A 14,277-nucleotide genomic window follows, 5' to 3' on the forward strand; every position below is an offset into this window, starting at 1 on the left:
ACATAGCCAGTGCTCAACAGGCAGGTGGTGCTGAGTGAATTGTTAGTGCAGTGACTTAACAGGGAGAGCTATACTCTGTTCTTATATTCCCATTCCTATGTGATAATAATATTGTTCCCCTGGTTAATTCTTCTTTTCCTGTCTCATCATATCTTCTTTTGTTGAGTCTCAGTCCCTGCTCTGCCACTTTCCTAGAGCTTCTTTGTATTTGTCATTTCCTTGGGAACATAGCTATTCCGTCGCTATGGCTGTTGGTCTATTTTATACTTTTTTCCCTCTTTATTTCTGTCTGGTGTCTCTTTCCTCTTAACAACTAAAGCAAAGACCAAGCTCTGGAGCTTGTTTGCATTCATTGTTGGGAAGAGTCCCCATGTATTGCTTCTGGAATCATCTCCTTCCTAAAGCTCCTGTCCCACCTCTCTTGGCTCCTTGTCCTTTGGAGTTAAGCATTGAGTTTTATGTTCAATCCCGAGCCACTCGTGCTAAGCTTGTGGCTTCTTGGTCTTGCACGGTGACCCATTGCTTTTGCATAGTGACCTGTGGCTGCCTGACTATAGGAGTCCTAGTTAGCATAAAGGAACAGTGAGGTACTTTTACAGGTGCACTGAAAAGAAAGCTTGCCTTGGACGCCTGATGTAAAATTGTGTATACCGTGTGTGTTGCCAGTGGGGTTGGACACTGATAGTATAGTGTGTTTTTGTTTGATTTTTTTGCTTCATACATCTAGAAAAAAGTCATTTTGTGATCCTTGTTGTTTCTGGTATTATATATGCTTTTGGATATTGGCAGCAGTGTAATATTTCTTTCCTCTGGATCATTCAGGGCTTTTGTTGGAATGACATGGAGTCCTTCCACAAGAAACCCTTATCTCTCAGCTCTTCCTTCGTCTCCACCCACGTGTATTGCTGCTGGCCCATGGAGTCCTCCTGTGTTCTCTGGGAAACCCAGCTCAGCAATCGCCTGAAATGAAAAGGCTGTTTCGTGCTTCATGTCCCCAACAAGGCACGGCCACACCACGGTGATGGGGGAGGGGGAGTGACACTCAGATAGCAGGGACTTGAACTTGAGCAGTGGTTGGCATACCAACATACCCTCAGCCACTTGAATCACTGTGACAAAATCATTTATGTCGGTTTATAGCTCTGATCTGCCTAACAAAAACAAATCCAACCTACTTAACCTTTGTGTGTGACTGTATTCACAGACATTGTCATTTGCTGCCTGGAGCAGTGTTTTCTTTAAGACAATGGCGTTCATCTTCTGGGAGAGTGACATACAGTGTTTCTGATGGATCTGTGTTCATGTGACACATTCAGCCAAGGATTTCCCTTGAAATCCTTTTTGATTTTAACTGTGGTTTTGAATTGAAGACAGTCTCCGCCCCCCCCATTCTCTTTTCTCTCTCTAGCCAATCCAGTTACTTTCCTGCCTTCTTATTTTTCTAATTTTCTCATTCTTCTTGTTTATAGACCAATACATTAGTATAAAATACATTTAAAACTATAAATTAATTCTGTAATTTTATTATGATATTCATAAGAATAAAACATAAGTTACATATAATTCCATAAGGTTGTTTTTATTAATAATAGTAATGAAGGTAGGTTAAAATATTTACAATTGTTTTATTTTTTAAAAAATATGTGAGGGTGTGGATGTTACCCATATGTCACACTGTGAAACCTCCATGCTTGTAAAAGTTCTGTAGCATCTGACTTAAATCAGAAAAAAACACCAATGGAAAATAGTCATAAGTGCTTTTCAGTATAAGTGCTTTTCAGCATGTATACCTTCACGTGAGTGAAAATTTGCGAGTGGGTTCAAGATTGGAAAAGAAAGTGAGTACTCCCCGTGGCAAGGCAGCTGTGTTTCAGAACATGAATCAGCCGTCCCACAGAAGTTAGCCTCAACCATCTTCGTAAGTTCAGCTGACCTAGTATACTCTGAGGAGCAAAACAATTCTATTTTACTTGTGTATATTTTAAAGCTACTTTTTTGAGATAATTTTCTTACCATGGAATCCATCCATTTAGAAAAAAAATGATGTGCAATTCTGTTTTCTAACCTATTTCTGGAGTTGTGCAAGTAGTACAATGAGCAACATTAAACATCTTCTCCCCAGTTCCTGGCTCCCCAGCCACCCCGCCCTGCGTCCTAGGAAGCCCCGACTCTGCATTCTTCCCCTGCAGACCCTCCTGTCTGAGCAGTTCATGCATGGGACCTCCACATTCACACAGCAGACCACCAGTACTTCACCTGGGCACCTTACCGCCGTGCCATCTTCCCTGACTGGATTCTTTTAATTAGAATAATGTTGTCAATTTTCATTCATAGTGCAGCATGCATTAGTAGTCCATTCCTTTTGTTGTTGTTGACTAGTATCCCATTTTTATCTACTCACATCAATACATTGGGGTTATTCCCGTTGCTTGTGTGTTATGAGTAATGCTGCTGTGAACACTTGTGCAGAAGTAGGTGACCCGTGCAAACGCACACACCCATCAGCGTGTCGAGCAGCAGTAATTACCCTGGCCTCATGCAGTAGTGTGCCTTCCCCTGCTTGATTCTGTTATTTCCTGAAAGTTCTCAGCCTTGCTGCAGTGAAACAACTTGGGGAAGCCTTCTTCCTCTGTGAAAGCAGCTATGTCCTTTCTCTTGAAATACGTTTATGCCATAATGCTGGATGTTCAGGGTTTTTTTTTAAAACTTAAAATTATAAAATATACCATAAAATCCACCTCTTCGAATCATACAATTCACTAGTATTTTATATAGGGCTTATTTTAAAAATACTTAAAATATTAGTTGTTTGAGAAGCAGGAAGATGTAACATACTGAAGAGCAGAATAGAATGGCTGCTAACTGCTGTTTCAGTTCCTGGATGTTGCAACAGCTGGGACTGAGCTGGGTCCAAACCAACACCTGTGGATCTCAAGCAGGCATCCGTTGTAGGAACTGCCATTACTGCATCCCAGGCTCTGTGATAGCTGCAAGCTGGGGTCAGGGTCTGGAGCAGAGTATCAAACCCATGTATGGTGATGTAGGCTAAATACTCAGCCCCTAATGCAGCTTTTAGTAAATCTTTAATTTTGCATTCGTTGTTTTTACATTGCTTATTGGACTGTCCACTTAGCATTACATTTCCTGTGGTACCATTAGAAACCGATTAGGACATGCAGTTCTCTTACTCAGCTTGTGATCAACGTGACTCTTCACCTAGCCTTGCTTGCGACCTTCAGCTCTTCCGTTTCTTCCCATGGACTCCCCTATTTCATAAATATTTTAACACTTAATCCACCAACCATGTGTTCTTGAATTTCCAACATTTCAACAATCTTTCCAAAATCTGTTATTTCAAACTGGATTGTTTGTGTTATTTCTTTTTCAAGAAATAATTAGGTTAGAAGAAGTCCGTATGCTTGTATTTTAGCATCATATGTTCACTGTAGAGAAATGTTTAGACGAAAAACAGCACCAAGTGCAGAGAACATTGTTGCAGCTGCGGTTAGAGGTGTATGTGTGTGTGTGTTTTCATGGGACCACTTATCTCTATAAGGTTGTTGTGTCAGTTTGAGTCCTTACATTTCATTTGATGACACAAACAGCTCTACTTTCCTCTGCACCTTCTAGAATGTGTGCTGGGGTATTTAAATTCTGTCTGGGCAGTCATCATGTCTTTTTATAGTGTCTGTTCTCTGTGATGTGCTTTCCACAGAACCACAAAGTCTTATTCCTTCTTCTGACTTCCTCTCTTTGAATAATGAGGGAACCAAAGAGATTGGCAACTATTTGATATAATATGACTCTTGTCACTCTTCCTATGAAGTTTTAATGTGCCAACTCTACAGGTAAAAGTTTTCCATTGATACTCTTGTGTTTTAGGTTAAGACTCGATAGTTACTTGGACAACACTCATATCGTGTATTTGGGTATGTGCATTTGTGTGTGTATGTATGCAGTTACATACTGTTTTATCTGTGAATTGATATACTTTTAATTCATTTTACAGATATTTACTGAGAACATATTGCATTGCAGATACTGTTTTGGGTCCTTGGAAATTAACAGTGGATTAGAAAAAAAGTCAAAATTCTTTATTCTGGGACTTACATTGTAGCAGGTAGATAAAATATAGTGACTTATAAGTTAAACAGTTTGTAGGTGTTCAGTGCTGTGAGAAAGAAAAATAGGTATAGCTGAATATTGGGGAGTAAGGGTACAGCAAGCATGGGCTATACCTTTGTCTTAAGAGGAGATAGACAGAGCTCCCATCTGCTGGTTGTTTCCTAAATGCTTTGTAGTGTCCAGAGCTGGGGCAGAGGTGGAGCCATGTTTTACTCTGCATGCATGGTAGGTATTTCTAGTGCTAATCCTCTAATCATGAGGTTTACCAGGTAGCAAATACTTCTACTGTGCCTACCAGCTGAAAGGCATGCTCCTGAGTCATCTTTGAACGTTTCTCATTTCACAAATAGAGGAGATGAATTTAAATCACATTAGGACAGAATTTTATTAACTGTTGCAGAGGGAAAATAAGATGATTCAGCATTGGAACAGAGCCCAAAGAGGGGGTTAAGGACCTTATGGAATAGGCTCAACAAGCATTTCTCAAAATGCCTTTGAGTGGATGTGTGTTTCCTCACACATGAATGAATCATGCAGCTCTCCAGGGTTCCCTGTAAGTATGTGTTCCACTCTGCTCTCCTTGTCTTGTAGATCATGCATGTTCCAAGTTAAAGAGCCACATAACTCCTCAACTCATTAGTTACATAAAGTTAACACCGATCAGATGTTTTAAAAGAGACCCAATGGAACACATCCGATGATAATGGTTTTAAGATTTGTGACAACTGTAGTGCTTACAGATTCTGAAGATCTACTAAGAAACTATTAAAGCAGTCTAACTATATGAGAACAACTTTTATTATGTCCCAAACTTGATAATGACTTCCAGTGTTTGGCTGATTGCTGTTTGGAAAATCAATTATGCTTATACTATTGTCAGATAACAGTTGTCAGGTTGCTTTGAGCAGCATATGCTTTGTGCCAAGTAAAGTGCCAGGTGTTAGGGGTACAGAGGAGTGGAAGGTGATGCATCTTTTTCTTTTTAAAATTTTATTGGAAATTCAGATTTACAGAGAGAGGGAGAGACAGAGAGAAATATCCTCCATCCATTGGTTCACTCCCTAAGTGGCTGCAACAGCTAGAGCTGAGCTAATCCAAAACTGGGAGCCAGGAGCCCGGAGCCTCTTCCAGGTCTCCTGTGTAGGTGCAGGATCTCAAAGCTTTGGCCCATCTACTGCTTTCCTAGGCCATAAGCAGGGAGCTGGATGGGAAGTGGGACCACCGGGATTAGAACCGGCACCTGTATGGGATCCCAGTGCATGCAAGACAAGGAATTTAATCGCTAGAATACTGCGCCAGGCCCAGGTGCTATATCTTAAAACATGGACCTCATAGAGAGGGGAGTGGTCATCTGAAAGTGTGAAGAGTGGCAGGAATGGTTCTGAGTGTTGAATACAGTGTAAAGTTCTGTTCATTCATTTGTACTGTGCTATTCATGTGGCAGAGTAATAATCCCCCACTTGTGGAGCATGGTTTTTCTGTGCATTTTACATGTCTTTGGTCTTGACATCAGTGACCAGAGGTTGGCACTATTCATTCCCATTTAATAGTAAACTGAAGCACACAGAGCTGAATTTAATTTGCCCAGGATCCTTCAGTTTAGAAGGGAATGGAGCTAGACGTTTAGTGTAGCAAATTTAAATTTAGAATCTGGCATTTTAACTCATTATCTTCCGCAGCATTTTGTAAGTAGATGTTCACAATTTCTTGGGAGGTGGAAATCTATCTTGGACAAAATGTGTGGTTCTGGACTAGATTTCTGTGTTGTGCGATGGTGACACGGCTCTCTGGACATCAGCGATCCGGGGGCGTGGGTTGTGTCTCCCCCAGGGCCTGCTGGATTCTCCTGGAGGCCTGTGCACATGGAAGGGGGTTAGGACTTGGTGATGAGAGTGGAGATGCTTTGTCCTGCAGGAACGGCCAGAGAAGGGCAGAGGAGGGCAGCCAGGAGCTGGACGCTGTGCGTGCGCATCTGGGGAGCATTTCATTAGGGACGCTTGCCAGGTGGTGGCTTCCAAGAAACCCACTGGCTGAAGTTCAGAGAAGCTACCTACACACTTTTTGGAAATGAGTAAATTCTCCTGGGGATCCTTTAATGAATGAGATGAAAAATGCCCCTTCTGTGTTACTTTCAAAGTACTCATTTGCCTCAGAGCAACAACAAGTTCTAAGGGGAAAGAAAAACCTAAGACCTGTGAAGGAACAAATGTGCCCAAGCCTTTTTTCCTTGTGAAAAAGAATCAGGGTGTCTTGCAGGCATCCTCTCTTTAACCCAGCATGTTAGGTGTACAGGGGCCTCATTAAGCTACCCTCATTTGCCCTCAGGAGAAGCAGGAGCTAAAGAGTTTGGTTTATTCAGCTTTAAATCAGAGCCTGTTAGCAGCAAAGAGCCAGGGGTCTCTTTCGGGACACAAGGGATCACGGCTGAGTGCCTGGGCGTGGAGCTGTGAGGGATGAGTCCTCTGACCTGTCCCGACAGCAGCATTCCCTCATCCCGATGGCAGTGGCTCTTTGGGAGTTCATTGATACATTCTTTATTTTTCAACTTTAAACATTTGTATGTTAGTAAGGAAAGAATCTGGTCCTTTTGGAATTTGTTATTTGTGTGAACAGAAGTCCTCTGGAATTCTGTGGTGCCTTTGTTGTTGTTTTTGGAACTTGAGAGAGAGCTTATGTGCTGGTCCACTCCCTCACCGCCGGCAGCTGGGCCTGCACTGAGCCAGGTGGGATTCAGGAGCGTGGGACTAGCTGGGTGTCCCCCATGTGGGTGGCAGTCTCTTGGGCCATTATCACTGTCACCCAGAAAACTACTTGGTAGCACACTGGAGTTGGGACTAGACCTGGGTGTTGAGCTCAGGCACTCTGACACGGAGCATGGCAGCCTTAAGTGCTAGATGAAACGCCCAGCTGCCATGTGGTTCTGGGGAGAAGAGGCTTTCTATTCCAAATGACTTTGTTTCCCAAAAACCAGTGCTGTAGAATTTCCACGTGCCAGCTGTCCATCATGGGATTTTGTTCTGTGATGTTTCTGATGTTTTCTGTTTCAAACTCAGAGATGGCCTTTTAGTTGAACTGTGCCTTAGGTTTCGACCTCTGCTGTCTGAGTCAGTAAGGCTCAATCGGGCAAGGAAAGCTCCACTGACAAATCTGGGTAGAGTAGATCTTGATATGAAGAACTCACCATTCCTAATTTGCTTCTTTGAACTTGGCCTGTTTCTGCTGTTGCCTGCAGGACAGGTTGCAGCCCAGCTGTCGGAGACGGCCCTGTTTCCGGGTCTTTTAGAATTGTCTGATCTAGAGCCACACTGACTAGTTCATTGCTTGGGAGCATGGTGGTTTAACCACCCATTCATTTTTTTCCTCCTCTGTTCTTTTTACCTTTTACTTAGCCTGCAGAATTTGCAATATTCTCTGCAACTAGTTTCTGTATGTTTTTTTCACAGTAAACAAAAGTTTTTGTTTCTCATAATTCTGTAATTGTGGCTATTTTCAGTCCACATATGGTAAAAACAGGATGACATGTGGAAAGCTTACACGACTCCTTCAGTAAATCAAATATCAAGCCAACAACGGGCCAGGAAGTCCTCCCAGCCTGCCTGTATTGAGCAAGAATATCAGTTTCCCAGGACCCACTCATCTGAGGGATTTTTTTTTTTTTGTCTGCTGATTGTCTTGCATCTAAATGTTGAGTTTCCTTACACTCAGCTTTAATTACAGCTCAATATAAATACATATTGTATTGTTCCCAACCTACTTAGTATCTAAAAGGTCTACTCTGACTTGGGGGAGTGTGTGAGTAAGCGTTTTGTTGCCCAGGCCTAGTAATGGGCAGTTTAATGGCCAAGATGATGGAGAGACTGATTCGTCAGAAGATAGTGGAGGCATAAATAGGTAATGAGGCTGCCTGGCTTCCTGAATGAGATGAGAAAGTGGGAGCCAGTGCCAGTGCTGGCTCTGTTTCTTTCCCTGCCTTCCGGCTGGTTTTAGCAGGGGGTCATGGGGGAGACTGGGCCTCAGCAGCCAGGGAGTCATGCCCTCTGAGCTGGAAACTCAGTCAGGGAATACCCTTTCAGATTTCAATAAGTTGTATTTTGTGGTATCCATTGCATTACCCCAAGAGTTCCTGGATACTGAGATCTACATGATATATTCTTTGTTCCAAAACAGAGACAGCAGCTATTGCTTGTTATTATCAATTTATTTACATCCAGTAACATCAGTTGAAGAAGTTGAGTTTGAGTTGTGGCTCAAGTTTCCCTGGGTGTGAATTTGGAAGGAATTGGCCCCATCTTTGACTCACCTTTTCTAACTATAAAAATCCTGGGGGTCGGGGTAGGAGGAATGGGGAGGGGGAGGAGAAGTATGGTAGCCTAGGGCTAAAGTCCTCGCCTTGCAGGCACTGGGATCCTGTATGGGTGCTAGTTTGTATCCCAGCTGCTCCACTTTCCTTCCTGCTCCCTGTTTGTGGCCTGGGAAAGCAGTCAAGGGTAGCCAAAAGCTTTGGAATTCTGTACCTGTGTGGGAGAACTGGAAGAGGCTCCTGGCTCCTTGCTTTGGATTGGCTCAGCTCCAGCCATTTTGGTCACTTGGGGAAGAAATCAGTAAACAGAAGCTCTTTATCTCTGTCTCTCCCTCTTTCTGTAAATCTGCCTTTCCAATAAAAATAAGTAAATATTAAAGAAAAAAAGAAGCGTTCTTGCCATCTGGATAGTTATTTTATACTTTGGTCTTTCTCCTCAAATCTATTGTTTCACAGCTTCTATAAATATCAGCCTCAAATGCTTATGTGTTAAAGAACAACCACAGTCACTTTATTATACTTACATAGTTTATTTGCATGATTTTTAAACTAATCTGTTTACATGTTTTGAAAGTCAGACATGGGGTGAGGTGGAGAAAGGCAGTGAAGGATGCATTGTGTGGTGGAGGAGGGGAGGTGGCTTCCATCTGCTACTTACCCTCCCAATGCCTGCAGTGGCCATGGATGGGCCCATCCACGCCAGAAGCCAGGTGTCCTGGTGTCCGTGTGCTTGGACCCGAGTGTGTGAGCCCTCTCCGCTGTGCTTAAGGGTAGGATTCGCAAGGAGCTAGGTTAGAAGCAGAGGTATGACTGGTGCCGTGGCATCAGAAATTTCCTCATGGCATCAGAAGCGGTAGTTAATCCTTGCACCTCCATGTGCATTTCAGAGTGTTCCTCTGGATTTGTAAAGTTGTAGAATGTGAACGTGTGTCCGATGCGGTGACACGCACCTTTCCAAGGAGAACGGGACTCTTTCAGTTGGTTCCTTGTTCTGATTTTCTTTTCAAATCCACGAACTGTGCCCCTGACAATGATCCCTGGCTCCTGGAAATGCTCCTGGAGTGATAATACTCACTAAAACTTGGGAAATCCTGCTGGCACCTTTGAGCTGCAGAACCAAAGCGAAAGAGCAGAATCCTGAGCAAAGGAGCGTTGGGGAGGAGATGCCAGCAGTGCCACCGTGCAGAGCCTGTGCGAAGCCTGGTTGCCAACACTGTCTCGGTCTCCCTCTGTGTGAAGCCAGGATGTGTGGTTTAGGAGCTATAGGGGTTCTCTCCCTATGATCCTGTGATGCTGGAATGTTTAGTATTTTCATAAATAATTCATCTATAGTAATAGGAAAGTGCATTATACAAAGTTATATTTTTTCAAATCTCTCTGAGAGCCAATAACTGCTCTCTAGTCTTAAAGCTAATGAGTTTTCGATTCCCCCACCCCTTGGTGCTGTGCACCAGCCGGCTCACTCCCAAAGGAAGATCCAGATATGATTTAGTTCTCTCATCTCAAACAGGTCTTTTCTCTTTGAACTCAAAAGGCAAGTCCATGATTAACTGAATTGCTGAGAGCATGGATCATGGAGAATATATACTATGGAAAAGTAATGCATGGATTTCAGTGTTTTTCTGTGTCAAAATGAATTTACTCTTTAACTTTATTTTTCAAGAACTTTTTGAAGTACCCTCATCTTGCCAGAAACTTTGTGTCTTGAAGCAACATATATTGTTTCGAATTTTTGGAGCCCAGAGCCTGAAACGCATCTTGGGAGACTAACGTGAAACTAGCAGCCTCTCTGAGCCTGCAAAGGCCCGGGGAGACATCACCTCCCTTTTCTAAGTGCTGAAGACTGCCCCTGCATTCCTCTCTCAAGCCCCGCCTCCTGTTCTCCCAGCCCTGCCTCGCTGTGCTTTGTTGGCAGCTCTGACTGTGTCCCCTTCTTCCTGTGAGGACCTTTGTGGCTGAGTGGGCCCACCCAAGTCATCTAGATTGATTTCCTCATTTGAAGGTCCTCAGTTGCATCTGCCAAGCCCCTCTTGGCTTGGTCACCAAGATCCCAAGGTCACAGGGGCTGGGAACTAGACTGCTTGCGGGGCCATTATTCTGCGCAGCACAGATTCTCTCTGATCATCAGATTGCCTCAAGACGCCACCTCCTCAGAGAGGCCTTCCTGGATTGCTTTAAACCTTATTCTCCTTGGTCACTCTTGACAGATTTATTTTACTTTTGCAAAATCTGAGAAGAGTGTATTATACTCTTTGATGCACTTCATTTTTGTTTGTCTCCTTTTGCTAAAAGATAAGCTCCACTGGAACAGTCTTCACCGCTTTCCCCCCACATTTAGGGTATTCTCAGCACCCAGTGGACTCAAGATGAATCGATGTGTAGGCAGTGTCAGGGACCCCATGTCTCAGCGCACTCCTATTCCTGTTAAGATGAATAATGCAAACCTTTTTTTTTTTAAATTAGACAGCATTTCAGTGTGCTATCAGCAGCTTTTTTGGGGATGTCACCGAGAGCAACAAAATAGAATACTAGGTGTAAAGTGAAGTCTAAGAATTCGAATGAACGCAGTCAGTAAATGCTGTGCCAGAAAGATTGGTCATGTTCACTTGGCTCAGTCTGTCATGGTAGCATCTTCTGTTTTCATCACAGACTTGCAGCATTAACATTTGTAATCCACAGAGGCTGAGATGAGAGCCTAGGAGGGCTGCAGGAGCCGGGGTAGCTGACCGTGCCCAACAGTGTAGACACATTACTTGTGCACGTGGCAGTGAAAGCTACCAGGATGGACAGCTGTGTTTGTCTGAGTCATTTGGAGCTCCTTGGTTGTTCTTCCTTTATGCATGCGGGCCATTCAAAAAGTGACCCTGCAACTGGGTCAGCCGGGCGGAAAACACGTGACCAGTACCTGTTGGTGATCGGCCCAGAGGCCCTGCTGTATTGATGTTCACTGGAGGGGGCCATGCAGCGGGAAGAATTGGGAAAACTTTGTGGAAGAGGCGCTCTGATCCCCAGTACGTCTGACTTGCAGCCTCTAGCATGCTGCAAAGCACGTTTGCACAGCTCATGCTCTGCATGGGTGTGGCGTGCTGTTCCGGCCACCCATCTGACCGTGACAAAGGGGAAGCTGAGGTGGGTCTATGGAAGGGCAGGGCCATACTCTGGGAAAAGCCTTGATATGGAGTCTGGGTCAGAGAAGCCCTTAGTGAAAGGAATGAGTAGAAGCCATGGGAAAAATTGGTTAAATGAAACATTTGAATTAAAGAATAGATAGGAGAGCTGAGCCATGGAATGTGTGTGGGCATGTGGGGATTTTTTTTAAAGAAATATGTTTTCTCTTTCTCATCTTTTTTTTTTCTTTTAAGATTTATTTGTTTTTATTGGAAAGGTCGATATACAGAGCAGAGGAGAGACAGAGAGGAGGATATTCCGTTCAATGATTCACTCCCCAAGTAACCGCAACAGATGGAGCCACGTCAATCAGGAGCCAGGAGCTCTTCCAGGTCTCCCACGTGGGTGCAGGGTCCCAAAGTTTTGGGCCGTCCTCGACTGCTTTCCCAGGCCATAAGCAGGGAGCTGGATAGGAAGCAGGGCTGCCAGGATTAGAACCGGCGCCTGTGTGGGATCCCAGCGTGTTCAAGGCGAGGGCTTTAACCATTACGCTATCGCCCTGGGCCCAAGAAGGAATTATGCTAAGGGACGGTTGAGGAGCTCAGATTCCAGGGAGAGGAGGATTATATTGGAGGCTGTAGGAGATCTGAAGCATGTAAGGATCTTGCTAAGAAGCAGAGTTCAGCACCATAGAGGCCCGTGTGATCTGTGCTAAAGGTGAAAATGAAGGGTGAAGTGGCTCCCAAAATTACAGAAAGGAAAAGGAAGACATCTTTAGTGACAGGCTGGTGAGAGGGCAGGGTGAGGAGTACAAGTTGAGGGGTCAGTCTGAGCGTTCTGCTGAGGGCTGGCTCATGCTCACCCACAGCCTGCCAAGGATGCTCTGGTCCTCGGGTGCTGCGGGACCATCAACCTCCACGTGCACGTGGGAGCTCAAATGGTTTTCCTTCCCAAGTATTTACTGCCTTTACCCATTATCTAAACTGTGTGCATTTATTTTAGGAAGTCATATACTCTACAAAACAATCATAAAATCTGCTACGTTATGATCTTACAGTTCAACTACAATTGGAGGGGCTAGATGGAAGGAATAGTTAGCTTCCTCTTTCCGGTTGCTGCGTGAGGCCATCCGACAGGCTGCACTGGTGTGACTGGTCCCACTGCCTTCTTCGCTTTCTAGTCTCTTGTGTCTCCTTCTAGGAGAATGATGTAGAAAATAGTGATTTCTTTTTTAAACCAAGAAAATTTGAATGGGTGGTATTTGTAGCAGATGTACAGGTTCGATTCTGTTTTCAGGTACATGTGAAAAAACCTCCGTGAAATTAGGTTTGGTCAATTGGACATTTTGTTTTTTTAAGATACAATTTTAAACATGATGAAAAGGCTTTTGGAAAAGTGCAGGTGTCTGCTTTGCAAATACCTCAGACTCACCATGTTATGTTACTCTTAAACTAAGGGTATTTTCCTTTTGGGGGCATACAAAGTTTCAGTCAAGGAGCTAGACCATTAATATGGAGTAAGATTGATGACGTGTAGTCCTCTTCAAAAGTAAGTGTTTAAGATGATGGCCCAAGTGCTTGGGTTCCTGCCACCCACACAGGAGATGCAGGTGGCATTTCTAGTCCCCAGATTCAGCTTGGCTAAGTCCTAGGTGGTAACAGGCGTTTGGGGAGGGAAGCAGTGGAAATATTTATTTCTGTTACTCAGCTTTTCAAATACATTTTAAAAAATAAACCCATCTCCCTAGTGTTTGCATAGAACCTTTGCACAACTGCCCATATTTCTTGAAATCATCTCTAAATTACACCTAAACCAGTGTAAATAATATGCAAATAGTTGTTACTGTTTGAGGAGTAAAAAAAAAAAATAAAATTTAAAAACAGGTTTAAAAAAAAAAGTAAATGTTTAACCACTTGAAATACACCAGAGAAATAGGGCCCTTGGGCTCTTCGATCAGGCAGTGACTTAGTTCAGTTTGGCATCTGCCTGGTTTCTAAGAACGGGTGACTTGATATCCATTTGCTTTTTTTTGTTCTCCGTGTTGAACTGTGTTTTTCCGTGGTGGTGTTGCACAGGCTTTCGGATAACTGCAAGAAGTGCTAACTATCGCTCGGTCTTCTCTCTGACTCTGCAGTTGGCTCACGTTGACCAGGCCAGCTTCCAGGTTGATGCCTTCGGAACATCCTTCGTTCTCGACGTCGTGCTGAACCAGTAAGTGTGTGCTGAGCTGTGCTCAGGTCTCTTAGTTACAACAGGCAGATGAATGAAAAACCAAGTTAAAATGAAAAGCACTGCCAGTTCCTGTTTTGTCACAATCGTGAAGAGGAAGGGAAATAGTTTTCCCTTCCAGGAGTCAGAGTTGGGAAGTTTTATTCTTTTGGGTGGATAATATGAATAAAACTTGACATAGCACCTGCCTGGCCTGCTGAGCTAGTCCTGTGGCTCCACCGGTCCTTGCCAGGAGGCAGTGGATAGTATACTTCATTGTGAAACATTCCTCTGGAAGAAAAAGGCTCCATAACGACATTTACCTGTATTAGCTCAGCTGTGTGGGCCCAGTCCTTTCCTGTAAGTCCCGTTCATCTGGAAGGGGATAATGGAACTGCCCAAAGCAGGCAAATACTGAAAGCATTTTTCCTTTCAAGGTTAGTCCTCTGTCCCTTGCACTCCCCCACACAGAGACAGACCCTCCACAGGGACCATGGTTGGCTGTTGTATGATGGGCAACATGAAGAATGGAGAAA

At 43.9% G+C, this 14,277-nt stretch overlaps 1 protein-coding gene across 14 annotated transcripts in view; it reads left to right on the forward strand.

Annotated features, from left to right (window-relative positions):
• Positions 1-14,277, forward strand: part of ADAM22 (ADAM metallopeptidase domain 22) — a 177,491-nt gene that overhangs the window by 13,070 nt on the left and 150,144 nt on the right. For all 14 annotated transcript variants that reach the window (XM_040964741.1, XM_040964744.1, XM_040964743.1 and 11 more), the window contains exon 3: positions 13,668-13,744. In XM_040964741.1, coding sequence (XP_040820675.1) covers positions 13,668-13,744 — 77 coding nt within the window. The remainder of the gene's footprint in view (positions 1-13,667; positions 13,745-14,277) is intronic.

Source organism: Ochotona curzoniae, unplaced genomic scaffold, assembly GCF_017591425.1.
Source record: "Ochotona curzoniae isolate NIBS_2020 unplaced genomic scaffold, NIBS_Ocur_1.0 scaffold_3835, whole genome shotgun sequence".
In the NCBI taxonomy this organism is placed as follows: Eukaryota; Metazoa; Chordata; class Mammalia; order Lagomorpha; family Ochotonidae; genus Ochotona; species Ochotona curzoniae.